Source organism: Martes martes, assembly GCF_963455335.1.
Source record: "Martes martes genome assembly, chromosome: 10".
NCBI lineage: Eukaryota > Metazoa > Chordata > Mammalia > Carnivora > Mustelidae > Martes > Martes martes.
In genome coordinates, this window is record NC_137898.1 from 77,175,921 (window position 1) to 77,192,450 (window position 16,530).

Genomic DNA, 16,530 nt, shown 5'->3' on the forward strand with positions numbered 1-16,530 from the left:
TCAACCGATCCAGACAAAAAGCAGAAGCCATCCTGGAAGTGATTCAAGCAGAGAGCGATGGGGAGGTGGAGAAGGTTGTGGGGGGCGGGGGGGGGGTGGAGAGAAAAAGGACACTGCCTCCCAGACAGGGTGCCCCCTGGAGACACACAGCACCTCCTGGCCCTTCCCTGAGAGCAAGGCCACCTCCTGGCAAAGCAAGATAAACATCCGTTTAAGGCTATTATCTCCTTTATTCAAAAAATAAATATTTCACTTTTGAGTCGACATATTTCAAATCACATTAAGCACAGAGAAGAAATACAGTCCCTTTGGAAATTGTGAACACGTGTAGGCAAAGAGTCATGTTCTAAACAATGGGGATGGGGTAAGCACTGATTCCAACTGATTCATGACCCAGAAGATTCCTCCTCTCACCAGGTTGAGCTACATATCGATTTCAGGAGCGAGAAAGAAACACACACACACACACACACACACACACACACACACACTGCTTTGAAGTCTGAAAGGCACATGAAGTGGACCATAAGGTGTATGGCACGTTCACTGATAAAACGTTCCCTATTCCCTCCCAGGGAAATTGGAGAAACTTTAATCAAGTCAAAGACCAGAGAAGACAGGGTGCTCCAGCTTAGAGCTCAGCATCAGGAAAATCTCTGAATATGAAAGCCATTTCTCTTTTGCTTTCCCCCTCCCGGGCTTCGGCTCCCTGCTGGGGGATTTCATCCCACACGCTCACTCAGTGATGGTGGGACGTGTGGCCACATACACGAACACCACGATCAGGAGCACGACCACGGCCAGTGTGGGCAGTACCACCGTGGTGATCTGCTGCCGGGCCTCCTGCATGGCCTGCTTCCGCTCCTTCTTGTCCTTGGACGTCTCCTTCTTGGGCTTCCCTTTGAGCTGCCGCATCTTTCCTGGGCAATGCTGGGAGGGTGCGTCTGGAGAGGCTTTGGAAGGAAGGGCCACACTCCTCTGGTCAAGGCACTGAACCTCCTGGGGAGAGAACAATGATTATAAATGAATGGGGGGGAGAGAAAAGAAACTATAAAGGGAAAGGCAACTGCTAGCCTGCAGCTCAGAAGACAAGGTCCGGAGGAACAGGAGGGCTCATGCGACAGTAGTCAGCCCCTCTGCGTAGCAGGTGTGGGGGTCAGCTGGATGTACCCTGGGGTCCCAGGCCCCTGGGCGAATGTGGAGTGGGTCTCCCGCCTGCTCATACAGGGCCTTTGCGCACGTGTGACATGGAAGGCCTGGAAAGCATGCGGTCTCCACTCAGAGGAGAGGGCGCACCTGCTTTCCTCACTGTTCCAAGGACCACAGCCTCCCCAGCCAAGCTTTAGTGGCGAGCTGCTGGCCACCTGCGGACTCCAGGCACATGGCTCCCTCCTGCCCAAGCCCCGGGCCTGATCGTAGGCCAGCTCGGCCTCCCGGCGGCTGCAGAGAGCCCAGAGGCACAGGCTTCTCCATCTCTGGCCTGGTTCACCCATCTGTCACCTTCCTGAGCACCTCCTCTGTGCCGGTGACTGCTCGAGGAGCTGGGGACGAGGTGGAGGACTCCACTGCACCCTCATGACGTGCATGGTCTGGGGTTGCCCCATGGCTTGCAGGCAGAGTGGAGATACGGGTCAGACAGACAACAGAGGCCGGCTGAGCCTGCGGGCCGGCTGCCCACTCAGATTAGGATTCTGGTACATTCCATGCCCCGAGGAGGTGCTCAGGGGAATGAAGCCGTGCTATCAGGGGCCTGGGAATGAATTACAAACCCGTGGGCAACTAAAGAGCAACAGCTTCAGACAAGTTGGATGCTTAGCTTCGAGCAACAGCAATCCTTTGGCTGACGACGAGTTCGCGAAGACGGCTGGCACCTCTCAGGGTCCCCAGAAAAGCCAGGGCACCAGGCTCAGGAAATGAGCAGGACAAGGGAGCTGGTGTGGCCATAAGCAGAGGCCAACTCCCACCAGGTCACCACCTGGGCACTGCCACTGGAGCAAGAGATGCTGAGGCCACCGCCGCTGTCCCCGGAGACCAGGCAGAGCCACTGTCACAGTCCAGGGTGAACTGTCAGGCGTGTGGCTTCTCTGTGCCACCAGCTCCCGGGCGCATCAGAATTACCAAGCTGAGGCCCAATATGCCCCCAGCCCAGCCTTTGAGTCTCTACAGCAGGTGGAATGTTCTCTAAACTCGACAAAGAGGTAGAGGCTGGGCACCAAAGGAGACATCTGTGCATCGAGGTATCATGGTTAGAGGCTCTTGGAGGCAGAAGGGAGGTTCCGCCATGACTCCTCTGACAAAGGGACTTCTGTAACATGATCTCGTGTGTGCAGTTTTGTCCCAGGGCAGTGGGTGGTCTGTCACCACACTGACGAGGAAGATGGCGCTTACACCTAAGTGACCATGTTAAATGGCAGAATCTAGAAAGGGAATCCTGAGACAGAAGAGGTCTCATATGGAGACCTAACTGTTGGCAGAGGATCCTCGTGTCCTACCACTCCTCTCATCACATATGGGCCCTGGGATTTTTGTCTGGATTACCCACATTGGGCAGAGTTTCTTATGGTGCAAGGTGACTAATTTTCATGCACTGGGATGGCGTAAGGCCAGCCAACGGCAAATATTAAAGTTCGGGGCAGCCCAATTTTGGCAAGTATACAATTTCCATTAGGCTTCTAAAAATACTCACTAGTACTCTCTGAACACCTGACAAGTGTAGGAACCCCTGGCTTTACCAGTTCTCCTTTTCAAGTCTTTTCCAGAACATTCAGACAGACCTAGGGTCAAACACAGGACGTACCACTGACTGTATGAACAGCTGCAGGCAAGTCCCTTCGCCTCACTGGGCCTCACTGTCATGGGCTGAACAATCTGAGCAGCTTCTGACCGTGAGGACCGGAAAAGGCACACGACCATGGTGCTCTGGACACCCAAAGGGATGCAAAACAGGCCACGAGCCAGACGGAGCAGCTTCCTCTCCTCACAACTCACCTGCCTGCCACCCCGGGCGGCCTTCCTGAGCTTCTCTATGTCCCCACGACCCCCACCACCCCAAGGAGAGGCTAAGAATGGTGGTGTGCCCTCACAGGGCCTAGTGAGGACAAGACGAGAACCTGTAACAGGGTGCGTGGCGTGGAGAAGGCACTCGATGCCCGCTAGCTGAGGGGACTAGGGCTGACCCCAACAGCCTGGGAGTCGGATGGAACAGGCTCAGTGCCCCCATTCGAGAGGTGAAGAGACCAAGGAGCAAGAGAAAAACTGTGCTGTCACTGGTCGCCCCGTTCGTGGGAATAGCACCATCAGGGGCAGCCTCCCCTGTCGGCTGGGAAACCGTAGTTGCTCCCTCCTCATCCTGGCCTCATGGAACTGTTTAAAAAGACACAAGCCATTAGCAGCCCTCCGATGCAAAGCTATTCCCCCGTGGAGTCAATGGCCTGTCAGGTCAATGGGAAACGAAGGACCTGGTTGCTGCTCACAGGACCCCTCCTGGGCCAGGCCACAGGCAGGCAGCTCCAGGAGCCCAGTGTTCACAAGGGCCCTGGCTGCTCTGGCTGACGGCACGGGCCCTCACTTTGGTCCTCCTCCGTTAGCGGCTGTCTGCGCCCTCCCACATCAGCATTCACAGGCAGCAGCCTCCGTGATGACCGGCTCTTGACATCTGTGAGATGCATTCAGAAGTTCCTGGAGGCTTAGAGAAAAGGCCTCAAGGTGCCGGGGACAGTATGGTCTAGTCAGGATTTTAAGGACAAACACGCAGGTCTGGACTCTGGGCTCTGCAGCAGGCAGCCTCCCTGACTTCACTCACTGATGCTGGGGGTGTCAAACCACAGCCCCATGCTCATCCTGGGGCCAAGAATCAGAGAAAACACCTCTGAGATGACACCAGAGGGGAGGGAAGGGTCGAAAGTGGGGTATGATAGCAGAAGGAGTGGAAAGAACAGGGAGGAGAGTGGCAGACAGACCAGGAAAAGGCAGCCAAGGCCTGGTCATCCGGGGGCTCACAGGCCATGGTAAGGAGCCACGTTTTCAACCCAAGAGCAGCACAAGGCCCTGAAGGGCCTCACACAGGGAGGCGCGGGCTTTTAAAAAGCTCCCTCTGGCTGGTCTGTGATAAATAATAAATAATATAAATTTATTTTATATATTTATATAAATAAAAAAGATTTATTTATATTCTAAGTAACATAAATAAATAAATAAAAAGGGAGGCCTCTGGAATGGACCAGGGTGGGAGGGGGATGGCTCTGCCCGGGGGACAGAGTGGCAACAGGAAGGAGGGTGGAGTCGGGCCATACTTTGGGGGCACAACTGTCAGGCCCTACTTATACACTGGAGGTCACCTGAGAGGAAAAGGGGGTAAAAATCACAGGTGGAACTAAAGTTTGGAGCTTGAGCAACGGGCTGGGTGGAGACCCTGCTGAGAGAAAAGGCACAGGGCTAGGGGGAAGGGATGGATTTGAGAAAGAACAGTAGGTGCTCTGTTTACACTGACCCGTGGGCGAGGATGCCAACTGGACATCGTCATGGAAATCCCAAGGAGGCGGCTGGAGCCGTGAGTCAGGAGCTCGGTCTGGGCTGCAGATCTATATTCAGAAGTGATCAGCTATCGGACAAGGTGAGCTCACTGAAGGCAAGGGAGATGGAGAAACGGGCCCAGCCTGGGGCCCACAGCACCAGTCAGAGGGCAGGGAGGGCAGGGAGGAGCGAGCAAAGAAGCCTGGGGAGAGGCAAGTGAAGGGGAGAAACAGAATAGAAAATCCTGGGGACCACAACAGTCAAGAAGTGCACTGCTTCTGAACACCCGTGAGAACACGAAGATCTGACAAGTGACTTCGGTGGAGCGAGAGGGGAGGGTTCAGACCGGGGCGACTACAGCGTCGTCCACAAACGGTTGCTCATCTGAGAAGAGAGGAGTCTGTGCCCGGCTGCAAATGAACACGATGCTTCCCTCACTGACAAAGTTTTGGCATGAAAAAAAGTCAGCGGGACTAAATCAGGCATCGTGCCCAGCAGACGGGCGTTCTGGAGCAAGCTCCCGAATCCCGGACCGACTCGTGGTGAATGCTTCCCACGCCAGCACGCGCCCAGACAGCTGGGGTCTGAGGTCCGGCGGGAAGCATGTTGTGCAGCCAGGACAGGCACTGGAGGGCTCCAGCAGATCAGGGAGAACCCTGGTGCTGAAAACGTGGGGACACCTGTGGGAGCAAGCTGAGGGCCCAGAAGGGCTGCGTGGCCCTTGAGAGATGCCAAGGCACAACTTCAAATCCAACAGGAGGCAGGCAAGGAAGACAAGGACAGGAGGAGGCAGGTCTGTGCCGTGTGGTAGGAATGAGAGGCTTGGACTTTCTCCAGGAAACAAGAAAGTCTGTGGAGCTGGGAGGTAAGCTTGAGGAAAGAGCAGGCATGAAATAACCATGGGGGGGGGGGCGGTTAGAAAAGCCAACTTAGCAGAAACACAGAGCCCTTCTGGCTGAAGTTCGTATATGCTTCATGTCTGGGCCCTGCCTCCTTCTGGACCATCTGAGGACTACCTCACCACGTGCTCTGGCCTCAGCTCACTGGACCAGGCGAGGCGGCCCACAGGGCACAGCTGGCTCACCCAGGCTTGGCCAGGACCTCTGAAGTGTGTGGTTTGCCTCAAAAAAAAAAAAAAAAGAGCTGGGTCAATCAGCCTCTAGTTCAGAAATCTATGCTAAGAAACATTAAGAGACACTGAAGTTGGACAATCGCACAGATGTCTGATGCCTGAGGAGCCGTCTGATGCCACGTGCAGAAGACACCAGAGAAAGCCAGGCTGGGAAGAGCAGACAGGGGCAGGGGGGACCGCTCTCCTGTCCTTCTCATGGAGTCCCTCTACGGCCCGGCGCTACAAGGCTCTCATCCTTCAAGTACATTGGCATGTTTCCATCTTCTGGTTGTCAATACCTATTTTCCCTGTGCTAGCTTCCAGCGGAAAGAGCCCTGGCTGTAGTAACTGTTCCAGCTTCAGCCACGACGAGTCCAAAGTCCTGTCTCTGTGAGTGGCAGAGTCCAAGGTCAATCCCCCGTCTGACTCCGAAGCCTGAACAGTTGCTGTCCCCCTGTGCCCCCCCTGCCCCCATCTCCATGACCCACTCCCCACTCTGGGGCCACATCGTCGCTTACCAGCCCCTCACAGAGAGGAAACCGAAGACGAAGCTCACACTGCGAGGTCTGGCTTCTTCCCAGCAAGTCACGCAGGCAGGAAGGAGAAGCCACTAGCACCGTTCCAGCCTTACGACTGCGACTGCCACCTGGTCCGCCCCGCTGGCTCCAGCTCCCCTAACCCGGGAAACAGAAGACTTCACAAACACTTGAGTCCCACCCAGTTCTAATGAAACCACCTGCTTTGCCCCTCCCCCACCAAGGCCAGTCCCCGGCAACTGGTCAGCTCTGCAACGTTCCGACTGGTCCCCAGTGTCTGGGTGGGAGGCAGGGAGGCAGACAGCAAGGGGTGGGGACACAGTCCTTTTGTACAGAATCGTTTTAAGCTTACAGTTTTTCTCTGGGGATAGCCTTCCAGTGATACACACACACACACACACATATATGTATATATGTGTGTGTGTATATATATATGTATATATATATGTGTGTGTATACACACACACACACACACACACATGCATATACTCCTGTGGATACATGCTCATTAAGTTCTTAATGGGTATCTTTCTCAGGTTAGAACACATAGTGTACATACAGCATTGAACCCTAATAGAGAAACAGCCAGGAGCAGAGGTAAGAACCAGGGCGGGAAACCAGGTCTGAGCCTCAGCTCAGGACAGCATGGCCTGGCCTGGTGACAACATTAAGCAGCTTCGAACTGTGCTAATGATACCCACATATCCCCACACAATCAAGGGGAGTAGGAAAACCAGGCCCTGGCAGTGGCTCCCCACGAGAGACAGCTCCCCCAGGAAGACTACCAGCCTAGTTTCCATGCTGGTCGCCTTTTCTCAGGTGCTGTGGCCCTCCTTCTCTGGAAAAGGCAGCCCCGTCAGGTGATCACGGAGTAAATGGCTGCATCTTTGTCCTCCTTGAAAACCAGGCATGCAGATGAATGAACAACATGTTTGAAGGGCGTTCGTGGGGGGATGTCTACCACCCTTTCCCCGTGGTTGCGTCATTACCCTAACAGGAGGCACTAGGAGGGCTGAACCGCTTTGTGCCCCATGTTCTGAGACCAGGAAAGCTGCCCTGGGTTCGGGGAATCACAAATTGTATGCCTGAGAGCCTCAGCTCTGTGGTTCAAGTGTGCCTGCTTCATTTTATGTCCCTGGTATTTAGCCATAACGGGCCTGTGATTACTTCACTCAAGTCTGCCACGGAATGGGGGTAGGGGGTGGGCAGGCTGCCAGGAGAATTGTGCAAGATGGGCCTCCTAACACCCGCTAAGCACCTGCTGATAACGTGAGCGTCTTCCCCGGGAACACAGACATGAACACACAGTGACAGCCACCGGCCCATGGGCTCCAGCTGTCCCCTCCCGCCTGCCCCCCAGCTGCTGACGGGCCACAGAGGTCGGTGGAGGAGCTTTCCACCTGATGGCGGGCAGAGGGGGAGATCAGAGCTACTGACAGACAAAAGCCAACGGACACACACACACACACGTAGTTCCCTCACCAGGCGCAGAAGGGAGGAGGTAGGTAATTTGGTGGAGACAATATCGGCTATTCCTGAACAAAAATCCAAGAAGGCAAAAGAGCCTTCGGGCAGCTTGCTAAATAACACAGATGGGAAAAGCTACAGTTCTTGCTAAACTAGCTAAGCCCTGTCCCTCCAGCACACTGGGGTTTACAAGTGCCTTCCTGTACATGACCCGTTTCATCCCCACGGTAACTGTGCACTTTACGTGTTATGGTCCTTATTTAACAAGGAGAAGGAGCACATGGAGCAGTGAAGCTCATGTCAGCATTTCCTCCCTTGTCCTGGCACTTCTAGGGTCTGTGGCCCTGGGCAAGTAACTCTCAGACTTCCAATTATTCTATCTATAAACCAGGGATAAAAGTACCTGTCATTCAAATATGTTTTGAGCACCTAGTGTATGTATGTCAGGGGATAGAATGGGGATACAGCTAGGAACAAGACAGGCAGAATGCTGCCTCTGGGTAGCTGATGAGGACACGGGGAGACAGGCAACCAACAGATGAATGGAATCAGGGTCAGATGATGCTATGTGTTGTAGAGAATAGAAAGGGGAGGGGTGGTACAGAGGCAGCACACTGAGAGTAATCCATCAAGGAAGGCTTCCTGAGAAAGTGACTTTGGACCAGAGACTCTAGGAAGTGCGGATGTGATCCGTGCAGATTCTCAGGAAGACATTCCAGACAGGGCAGGCCCGAGGGTAGCTCCCATCCCACCACCAGCACATCTGAGAGGCAGCACAGTGGCCGACAGGGCTGGAGAGGGCAGAAGAGAGTGTGCAGAGGTGAGGCCAAAGAGGGAGCAGGGAGAGCGTGAGATGGGGGCTTGGCCAAGAATTAAAAAGAGCACCGCTGGACAACTGGCCGCAGGGTACAGGGCTGAGGCAAGGAGACTGGCGAAGGTGCTTGGGCATCATTCAGGTGAGATGTGGTGGCATGGTCCAGGGAGGGGGCAGATGTGGTGAAAAATGGTCAGACCCTGCGTGCATTCGGAAGTTAGAGTCCACGTGATTTAGCAGCACACCGGAACTGGAGTGTGAAAAAAGAAACTAAAGCCCAAGGATGTGGAAGAATGGAGGGGCCGCTGAGACATGTGGGGATGAGGCCAGGAGGGCTGAGTGGGGGTGTGGGAAGCTGGGATGCATCACGCTGGAGATCCTAGTGGAGTCAGCGAGCAGGCAGTGGGATGGAGGAGGCTGGCAGGGGTGCGAGCCGGGCTGGGGGCAGGAACGTGGAGCTGTCGGCACTGAAAGCCACGAGGCTGGCGACTGAGCACAGACAGGGACACAAGCCAGGGCCACAGCCCTGGGGTGATGTAATGCTGAGATTTGGGAGGACAGCAGAGGAATCAGCAAGACAGACTGAAAACGTGTGAAAGAAGGAAGACGAGGAAGAGTAAGGTGTCCTGGGAAGCAAGTGCAGAAAGTGCTCCAAAATTGGGTTACGAGTAGGTTTTGGGGGAGAAGTGAGGAGGGGGCAGTGATAGGAGTAGGTCCCAGAGGGGAAGGGGGCAGAGAGGATGGAGACCGCCAGTAGGCAACTCTTCTCAGGACAGGGCTCGGGGGCAAGCATGGGACCTCAGGCAAGGTGCTCCATCTTCCCGGGCCTCTGATTTCTCATCTGAGAAATGGGGGTAAAAATCCTACCTCATGAACTCATGAGAATAATGCCTGGTACGTGCTTACATACTACAGAAGGTTAGGAGCGCCAGCAACACCACTCTCTATTATTAAAAGAGGGTCAGAATTCGGGGCTATGAGGACAAGAGTTTTGCTCTGTGTGTTAGGTAGTTAAGGCAGTTACAGAATGTTCGTATCATGGGGGAAGCGCACCAGGACAAGGAAGGAAAAAGAACCGAGGGAAGTAGCCCCGGGGGCAGACAGAGTGGGTCTGGGGCCACCAGCATGGTCCTGGGAGCAAGCCCAAGTTCTCACGCATCTGCCACTGATTGTGCATGAAATGGGAAAAAGGTCATCACCTTAGGAGGCAGGAAGGCAGAGGAGATGTCAGACATCTGAAGAGTGAGAAGCTATGACACAGTTGTCCCCAAGGGGGACAAAGGGCACGGAGGTCTATTGTGAGACTGCAGCAGCACATAGCATACCTGCAGCCACAGGTCACAGACCTTAAAGCGAGAAGAGTCTGGGGTGCCTGGGTGACTCAGTTGGTTGAGCAACTGCCTTCAGCTTAGGTCATGATCCTGGAGTCCCGGGGTCAAGTCCCACATCGGACCCCCTGCTCAGCAGGGGGTCTGCTTCTCCCTCTGACTTTTCCCCTCCAATGAGTTCTCTCTCTCTCAAATAAATAAATAAAATTAAAAAAATAAAATAAAATAAAAGTGTGAAGAGTCAGGGGGCACCAACTGAGAACAGGGGACAGGACGGAGGACGTGAGGCTGAAGCAGGGTGAGGGTCTTGTCAGGCCCGTGTGAGGACGTGGGGGCTGCATGAGATCACAAAAGCAAAGCGCTTGGCATTGGCCCCAGCACCCCAGCACCCCACTGCTGCTCAGGCGGCTTATGTGCGTCCCCCCGCCCCGCCATGCCCGCCTCCCCTCCGCCCCCAACACACACACAGCTGAGGACCTGGAGGCCCTGCGGATGCTCTACTCCATTTCGTCTTTGCAGCTGTGTCCCTCTTTTCTGTTCAAGTGATGGTCACGTTTCTCAGGACAACATGTGACAAGATGAGACCTCTCCTGCTGGCCTCCAGGGAAGAAAAGATGCCCCCTTGTGGGCAGGCAGGCCAGCCCCACAGGCTCTTCCCAAGAACCAGCGACAGAAGAGGTGCTTCCAGCCCCGAGGCCACGCCCTTCTCACACAGCCCACAGAGGCAGCCAGACGGGAGGCAGGGCCTTCGATGGCCCCTGTCATCTCACTGGGGACAGCCCACTGTCCTTCTTTACTGGGGAGTCAGAGAGACATGCACAGTGACCAGCAACTGTGTTCCAGCACAGCAACTTGGTTTAAAACCAGCTGACCTGAAGCAAATCCAACCACAGAGAAGACAAGACAACAACTACTATTCAAGAGAAAAGAAGTAATTTGAAATTCCCGCAAGAGGGTTGAGAACAGTGGCTTTTGAGTGCAGAGAAAGCAACCTCGTTAACAGCAGTGCACACCACACAGCCTGAGACTGAAGTTCTACAAGGGAACATGGAGGCTTACGACAAGCAGCCATCTTGTTTCATGTCATTAGAAAAGACGTCCACTGAGATCCACTAATCTCCCAGTCAGTTCATTGGCTGTGAGCAGCAGCTGATAAACACTGGTTTGAGAAGACCTCCCCAACAGTGAGGGCCACTAAACAGTTAAATCACGTTTCCCAGTGGAGTTGTGCCAACACGGGGTCCAGAGGTCAGAGAACCTAAGCTGTGTGCTGAAAAATCCTGGTTCAGTTGTGTTCTGGAAGGCAGAGCCTAAACGGATGGCAGAAGACTCCTACTTTGGGAGGAGGGAGCTCTCTATCTCTAGGGGAATCCAAGAGAAGAATGGGATGGAATTTAGAAATCAGATGGAAGAGATGGACCTGGGTTCTGCTGCTACAAGTCTTCTCCAACCTTGATGAGCCCCAGGCTGTTGGGGAATGAAAGGCAAGCCACAGGTCACGTCTGCGAGCACTCAGTAAGGCTGCGGCTCCTCAGAGAACATCACTCCTTAAATGGCAGTTCCGTGTCCAAACCTGTAGGCTCCCCCACTTCGTCTGCTGCTCACTTAGGTGCTGGAAGCTAGCAGGTACTAGCAGTAAGCGTCGCTAATTTCGCCCTTTGTTAATGACAGTTCAACTCTGTGACAGTGCAAGACTCAGACAAGGTCGGGGGGGAAATTCATGAAATATGCAGACCAGCCAATTGTAGGCACCGTTTCTTTTGGTTTTGGTTTTGTTTTTTTTAAGGCAGCGCTTTGCTGACTTGTGCGTCTCAAATACGGCAGACGCAAGTGAACATCGGTCCATGGAGGCCAGGGCTGGGCCGGAGCCTGCGGTGGCTGTCACTGAATGCTGACTGTGTCCCCACGAGGGAGGTTCTACTGTGTCACAGCCTCCCACCTCAGAGGCGGGAACTGAGGTCTGGGGCCATTATGTCCCTTGCCCAGGACCACAAAGCAATTAAGTGATGGGACAGATTCAAACCCCGACAGTCACGTTCCAGAGCCCTGCTCTTACCCACTAAGCCATGCGATGTTGAATTCTCCTCCAGCAGATACCCATATTTGTTTCAGTATCTGTTTTTTTCTTTAAGGCTTTATTTATTTATTTTACAGAGAAAGAGACAGAGAGGAAGAGAGAGAGAGAGAGCGGGAGAAGGGGCAAAGGGAGAGAATACCCAAGCAGCCTCCCACTGAGCACAGAGCCCGACACAGGGCTCGATCTCATGACCCAGGAGATCAGGAACTAAGCAAAACCAAGTCAGACGCTTGACCGAGTGAGCCACTTAGGCACCTCTCCATGTGCTTTAAGTGTTATTTCCCCCACATCTTTGGGTAAAGCGTGACCCCAAGGAAGATGCCCCACACGCCCCCCCACCCCGGGGCTCTGCCCGCACACTGGCATACTCTGCAGCACCCCAGGAACACAGGACCACAACCTGCCAGGACTCGTCGGCTTGTCCCCTCGCTCCTACAGGCAGGAGTGAGCTAACCAACAGCCCTCAGCGCGCTACAGTCCTCATGATCTGGTAGACGGGAGCTTCATTAACAACTGAGACATCAGAAGTGCCGGTTGTTTGTGGCCTCTTTAAAATGAAAAATTCATCTCGAAGCTAAATTACAGCAAGTTAATTACAGAGCCTGGCTGATGGCAGACAAACTGAGAGAGAGCGAGGTATCGACTGGATTTTCAAGTGCAAACGGCAACCGCCCTCGCATGCGCCTGGGACGGCACGTCAAGTCGGGGCCTTCCCCCGGGAAGAAGACCGAGGGCTCGCACCATCGAGGGAGTCGGCCTCGGATCCATTCATTTATTCAACAAACCCCTGGTGAGCAGCTAGGCGCGGGGGACTAGAGGCGCGGGGGACTAGCTAATCACACACAGACTGGCTCACCCACCGATTCATTCACTCACACACTTCTTGAGCGTCTACCATATGTCCGGCACCGATTATATGTGCTGAGTGATCGGCCACCAATACCCCAGATACAAGGTCACGTCCACGTGCCAGGCGCACACTTGGCAGTGGGGACGGAGCGATGAGCAAAACAAAGCACGTGCTCTGACAGAAGGAGACGGAGGAGAGAAGATGGGTATGACAGAGAGTCGGGGATGTGCGGTAACGCAGGAGTGTTACAAGGGACCGCGTCTGAGCAGACAGCAGAAGCCTGAAGAGAAAAAGTGCAGCAAGCCTTGAGCACAAGGAGGGGAGGAAGGGGCCGTGCAGGGAACGGGAGAGCAGAGGCCTGGAGGCAGGAGCCTACCTGAAAGGTGTGTGGGCGCGGGAGCAGGCAGCAGAGGTCCGTGGAGCATGAGCGAGAGACGAAGGGCGAGAAGATCAATCCAGAAAGGACTCTACAACCCCCCGGCGAATGTCTCAAAGCCTATTATTTGTGCTCTGCTGCAGGCCCTGATTGCTGATGCCCAAATTCAAATACTCTGCAGAAGAGAGTCCGCACGCAAAGCTGCTCTCAAACACTGACACGATGTCATGTCCACCTTCTTGGGAGTCTCCAGGAGGGTCAATTTCAGGGGTAGGAGAAGGAGAATGACCCTATCAGACAGCGACCTCGGGCTGCTGAAGTGCAGTCTGTCACTAACAAAGCAATCAATATTTGGTCTTTAGTTTAAATGCCACCTTTTCTTGCTGTACCTTAAGCTGTTTTGCCAAACTGACCAGTCAGTGGAGATGGTCCGGGCAAAGGCCACACGACCAGAGGCTTTTGAGTGCCGAGGATGAGGCTGACTGATTTGCCAGCGGCCTGTCTGCAGACCCCATAAGGTTCCCCCGGCCGGCAAAGTGCCTGCCTCCGTCCGCTGGTTCCTCAGTCTCTGAACAGGATGATTTCACTTAATCCCAGCTCCATTCTTAGTCCTCTATCTACAAAGCCTGCAGCGGCCCCCGGGGTCAACAAAGGACAGTGTAGATTTGGCCTGGCCTTCCAGGCCCTGGGTGCTGAGCCCAAGCCTGTCCCCAACATTACATAGAGCAGTCACACTCCTGTCCCTCTGAACATAGAGGCAAAAAAGGCCAACATGTGCCCAGTCCCAGGGCTCTTCATCTTGGCCCGCTTCATGTAATGTTCTTGCCGCTGAGAAAACATCCTCGATCCCCTAGTCAAAATCAGTTGCCTTTTGCCTACTCTTATGCCTTTAAAATGGCCCTTCCTGGGGTGCCTGGGTGGCAGTCGGCCGAACAGCTCTTGGTTTCAGCTCAGGACTGATTTCAGGGGCATGAGATCGAGCCCTGCGTGGGGCTCTGTGCTCAGTATGGAGTCTGCCTGAGACTCTCTCTCCCTCTGCCCCTCCCCTATGTGCTTGTGCGCTCGCTCGCTCTCTCTCTGAAATAAATAAATCTTCAACAAATAAATATATAAAGTGGCCCTTCTTTCGCTCTGCCTCTTCAGAGTTAGTAATTCTGTCTACCGCCCCTCTCCCACCAGAGATTTACTAAGTATTTGCTGAATGATAGAAGCCTCCTCCTCTTACTCATGGTAGGAGGTCAAAGGTTTGAGGTTTTCCAGGACACACGCCTTCTCCCCTATTCCTGTATCACATTCTCCCCCGAGTATTACCAGTACCTCATGCTAGACATCTCTCAAACGTCTCCCCACTCCTCCATCCCCACTACCACCAGGTCAGGCCCTCACCTTTGCTCGTGAGGAGTTCCACAACAGCCTCCTAACTTGAGTTTCCCTGCCTGAACTTCCTGCTTGCTCGAGCCCTAAAGAGTACAAACATTTCTAAATCCTTCTAAGATCACTGCCTGTGGCTGTGGGCAAAGGACACTACGACTTGCCCATCCCCACATGCAGGAGAGGTGTGTGTCCTCTTTGGCAAAGACATACGGAGGACTCATTCATGTATTTGTTTTTAAAGATTTTATTTATTTATTTATCTGAGAGAGAGAGAGAGAGAGCATGGCGGGGTACAGGGGCAGAGAGAGAAGCAGGCTCCCCACTGAGCAGGGAGCCCCACACAGAGCTTGACTCCAGGATGCCGAGATTATGACCTGAGCCAAAGGCAGACGGCTTAACCCACAGAGCCCCCCAGCCGCCCCTGACAGACTCATTTAAACCTCATATGGGTTTTAAACTCTCATTGTGGGAAACTCGTGAGCCAAAACACATTCCTGGTATAAATATGCATTATTTGATATGTTACAGTTAACCGCCAACCAAATCATGCTAGACTAACAGTGAGAAAGCTAAGCTAACAGTAATCGATAATTCAACATCTAGATTCTGAGAAATTACAAATTACCACGAAGTCAAGACGGCCTTGCTTTGGCGCAGTTATAGCACCATCTCCAGCATCTACAGGAAGTCCAACAGCCTGTAGGTCTGCACTTCACAGGAGCCTCAAACGCACCACTTCCAAGCATGGCAAGGCAACCAAACCCCAACGGAACAGGAATGGAGTCATTCATAAACTCCAGCAGGGTAGTAATTTAACACCAACTGCAGTTCAGTGACTTCTAAAATGTCTCTGGGATTTTTGGTAGACAGCCTACAGAGGTACCTTAAACTTGGAAGTCTGGCGTTTTGAGTCCCATGCCCACAAAATCTAATAAGAGGCCCTGTGTGTCTGAATTGGGTCAATGCCATTAAGAAGTCTTGAAAAGAGGCCAAGCCTACAGAATCCCTGCTGCAAAAAACAAATCTGACCCAGGAACCCCCTGCATAGAATCCCATGGGGACACTCTATGACATGATTGGGCCCCGAGCCCACCAGTCAGTCCCCAGCCCACGCCTTCACTTGCAGTGGCCGCAACCACCCCGCAAAGCTCTCAGAGTGTGCCACGCCCTTGCTGACCTCCCAGGCCTCCGTCCATGCAGCTATCTGAAATGCCCTTTTCCACCTCTTTTCTCCTAGTCACTCCTCCCCTGCATGGCAAACTCCACCTCTGAGACCATTCCAACCTTGAACTGAAGGCCCGAGGAAAACGGAGAGTGTCACTCTGCTGAGCCAGATTTCCCTGCTCAAGTGTTTGCATGTGGTGCCACAGACACACAAAAGGAAAGCTCAAGGTCAAGGTGAGGGGCACAAGTGGGCTTCAGGGTAGGAGAAATGGGTTTAAAAAGGAAAGTTGAGCGCTAATATTTAGTGTGTTTCTTTTTTTCCCTGTAGAATGTCAGTCTTGTCTTGTACTGACCTGGAACCAAGCTTCAGTCACGATTCCTGGAGCTAAAGGCTATGCATGTTCTTACACTGAAATATCTGGAAGGGAGGCTACTTGGAGAGCAGCAGGGGTATTAACATTTTAGCAGATTACATATTGGTTAATTGCTTATTAAAGTTCCACACGAAATAGTGGTCCCCCTCTGTGTCCTAGGAGTTGATTTCTGGGGTTTAGAAGAACAAATTCCCACCCGCCCAATACCATTTTCCAGAACAGGACATCCCTTCTAAGTACACCTTTACCAAGCTGACAGTGATTTTATTGTCCTTGGAAAATCAATGTCATTGCAGCCTGCCAAGGAAGTCAAGAGTGAAAGGTTAAAGTGTTTCACAAGCCACTTGAACAGGACCTCAAGAGTGCTGTGAGACCTCTAGCCAGGTCTGGAGCCCAGGCCATGCAGTCCTCCCCGTGGGCCATGCTGATTCATCCAAGCACAGCAAGAGGTCACAGACAGGTGTGGGCGAGGAGTGAAATGACATGACAAGTGTTTCAAAGGTCACCCTGAGCCCAAAGTGATGAGCAGAATGGGGGTGGGGGGTGG

The 16,530-nt window shown here is 53.4% G+C and overlaps 1 protein-coding gene across 5 annotated transcripts in view; it reads right to left on the reverse strand.

Moving 5' to 3' along the window:
• Positions 1-210: 210 nt before the first annotated feature.
• Positions 211-16,530, reverse strand: part of SMCO4 (single-pass membrane protein with coiled-coil domains 4) — a 59,471-nt gene continuing 43,151 nt past the window's right edge. For 4 of the 5 annotated variants that reach the window (XM_080816141.1, XM_080816137.1, XM_080816138.1 and 1 more), the window contains exon 3: positions 211-999. In XM_080816141.1, the coding sequence (XP_080672267.1) occupies positions 736-915 (180 nt within the window). In that variant the 5' untranslated portion in view covers positions 916-999 and the 3' untranslated portion in view covers positions 211-735. Of the gene's footprint in view, positions 1,000-6,141; positions 6,292-16,530 lie in introns of those variants that run through there. The other variant, XM_080816140.1, reaches the window with a different exon arrangement.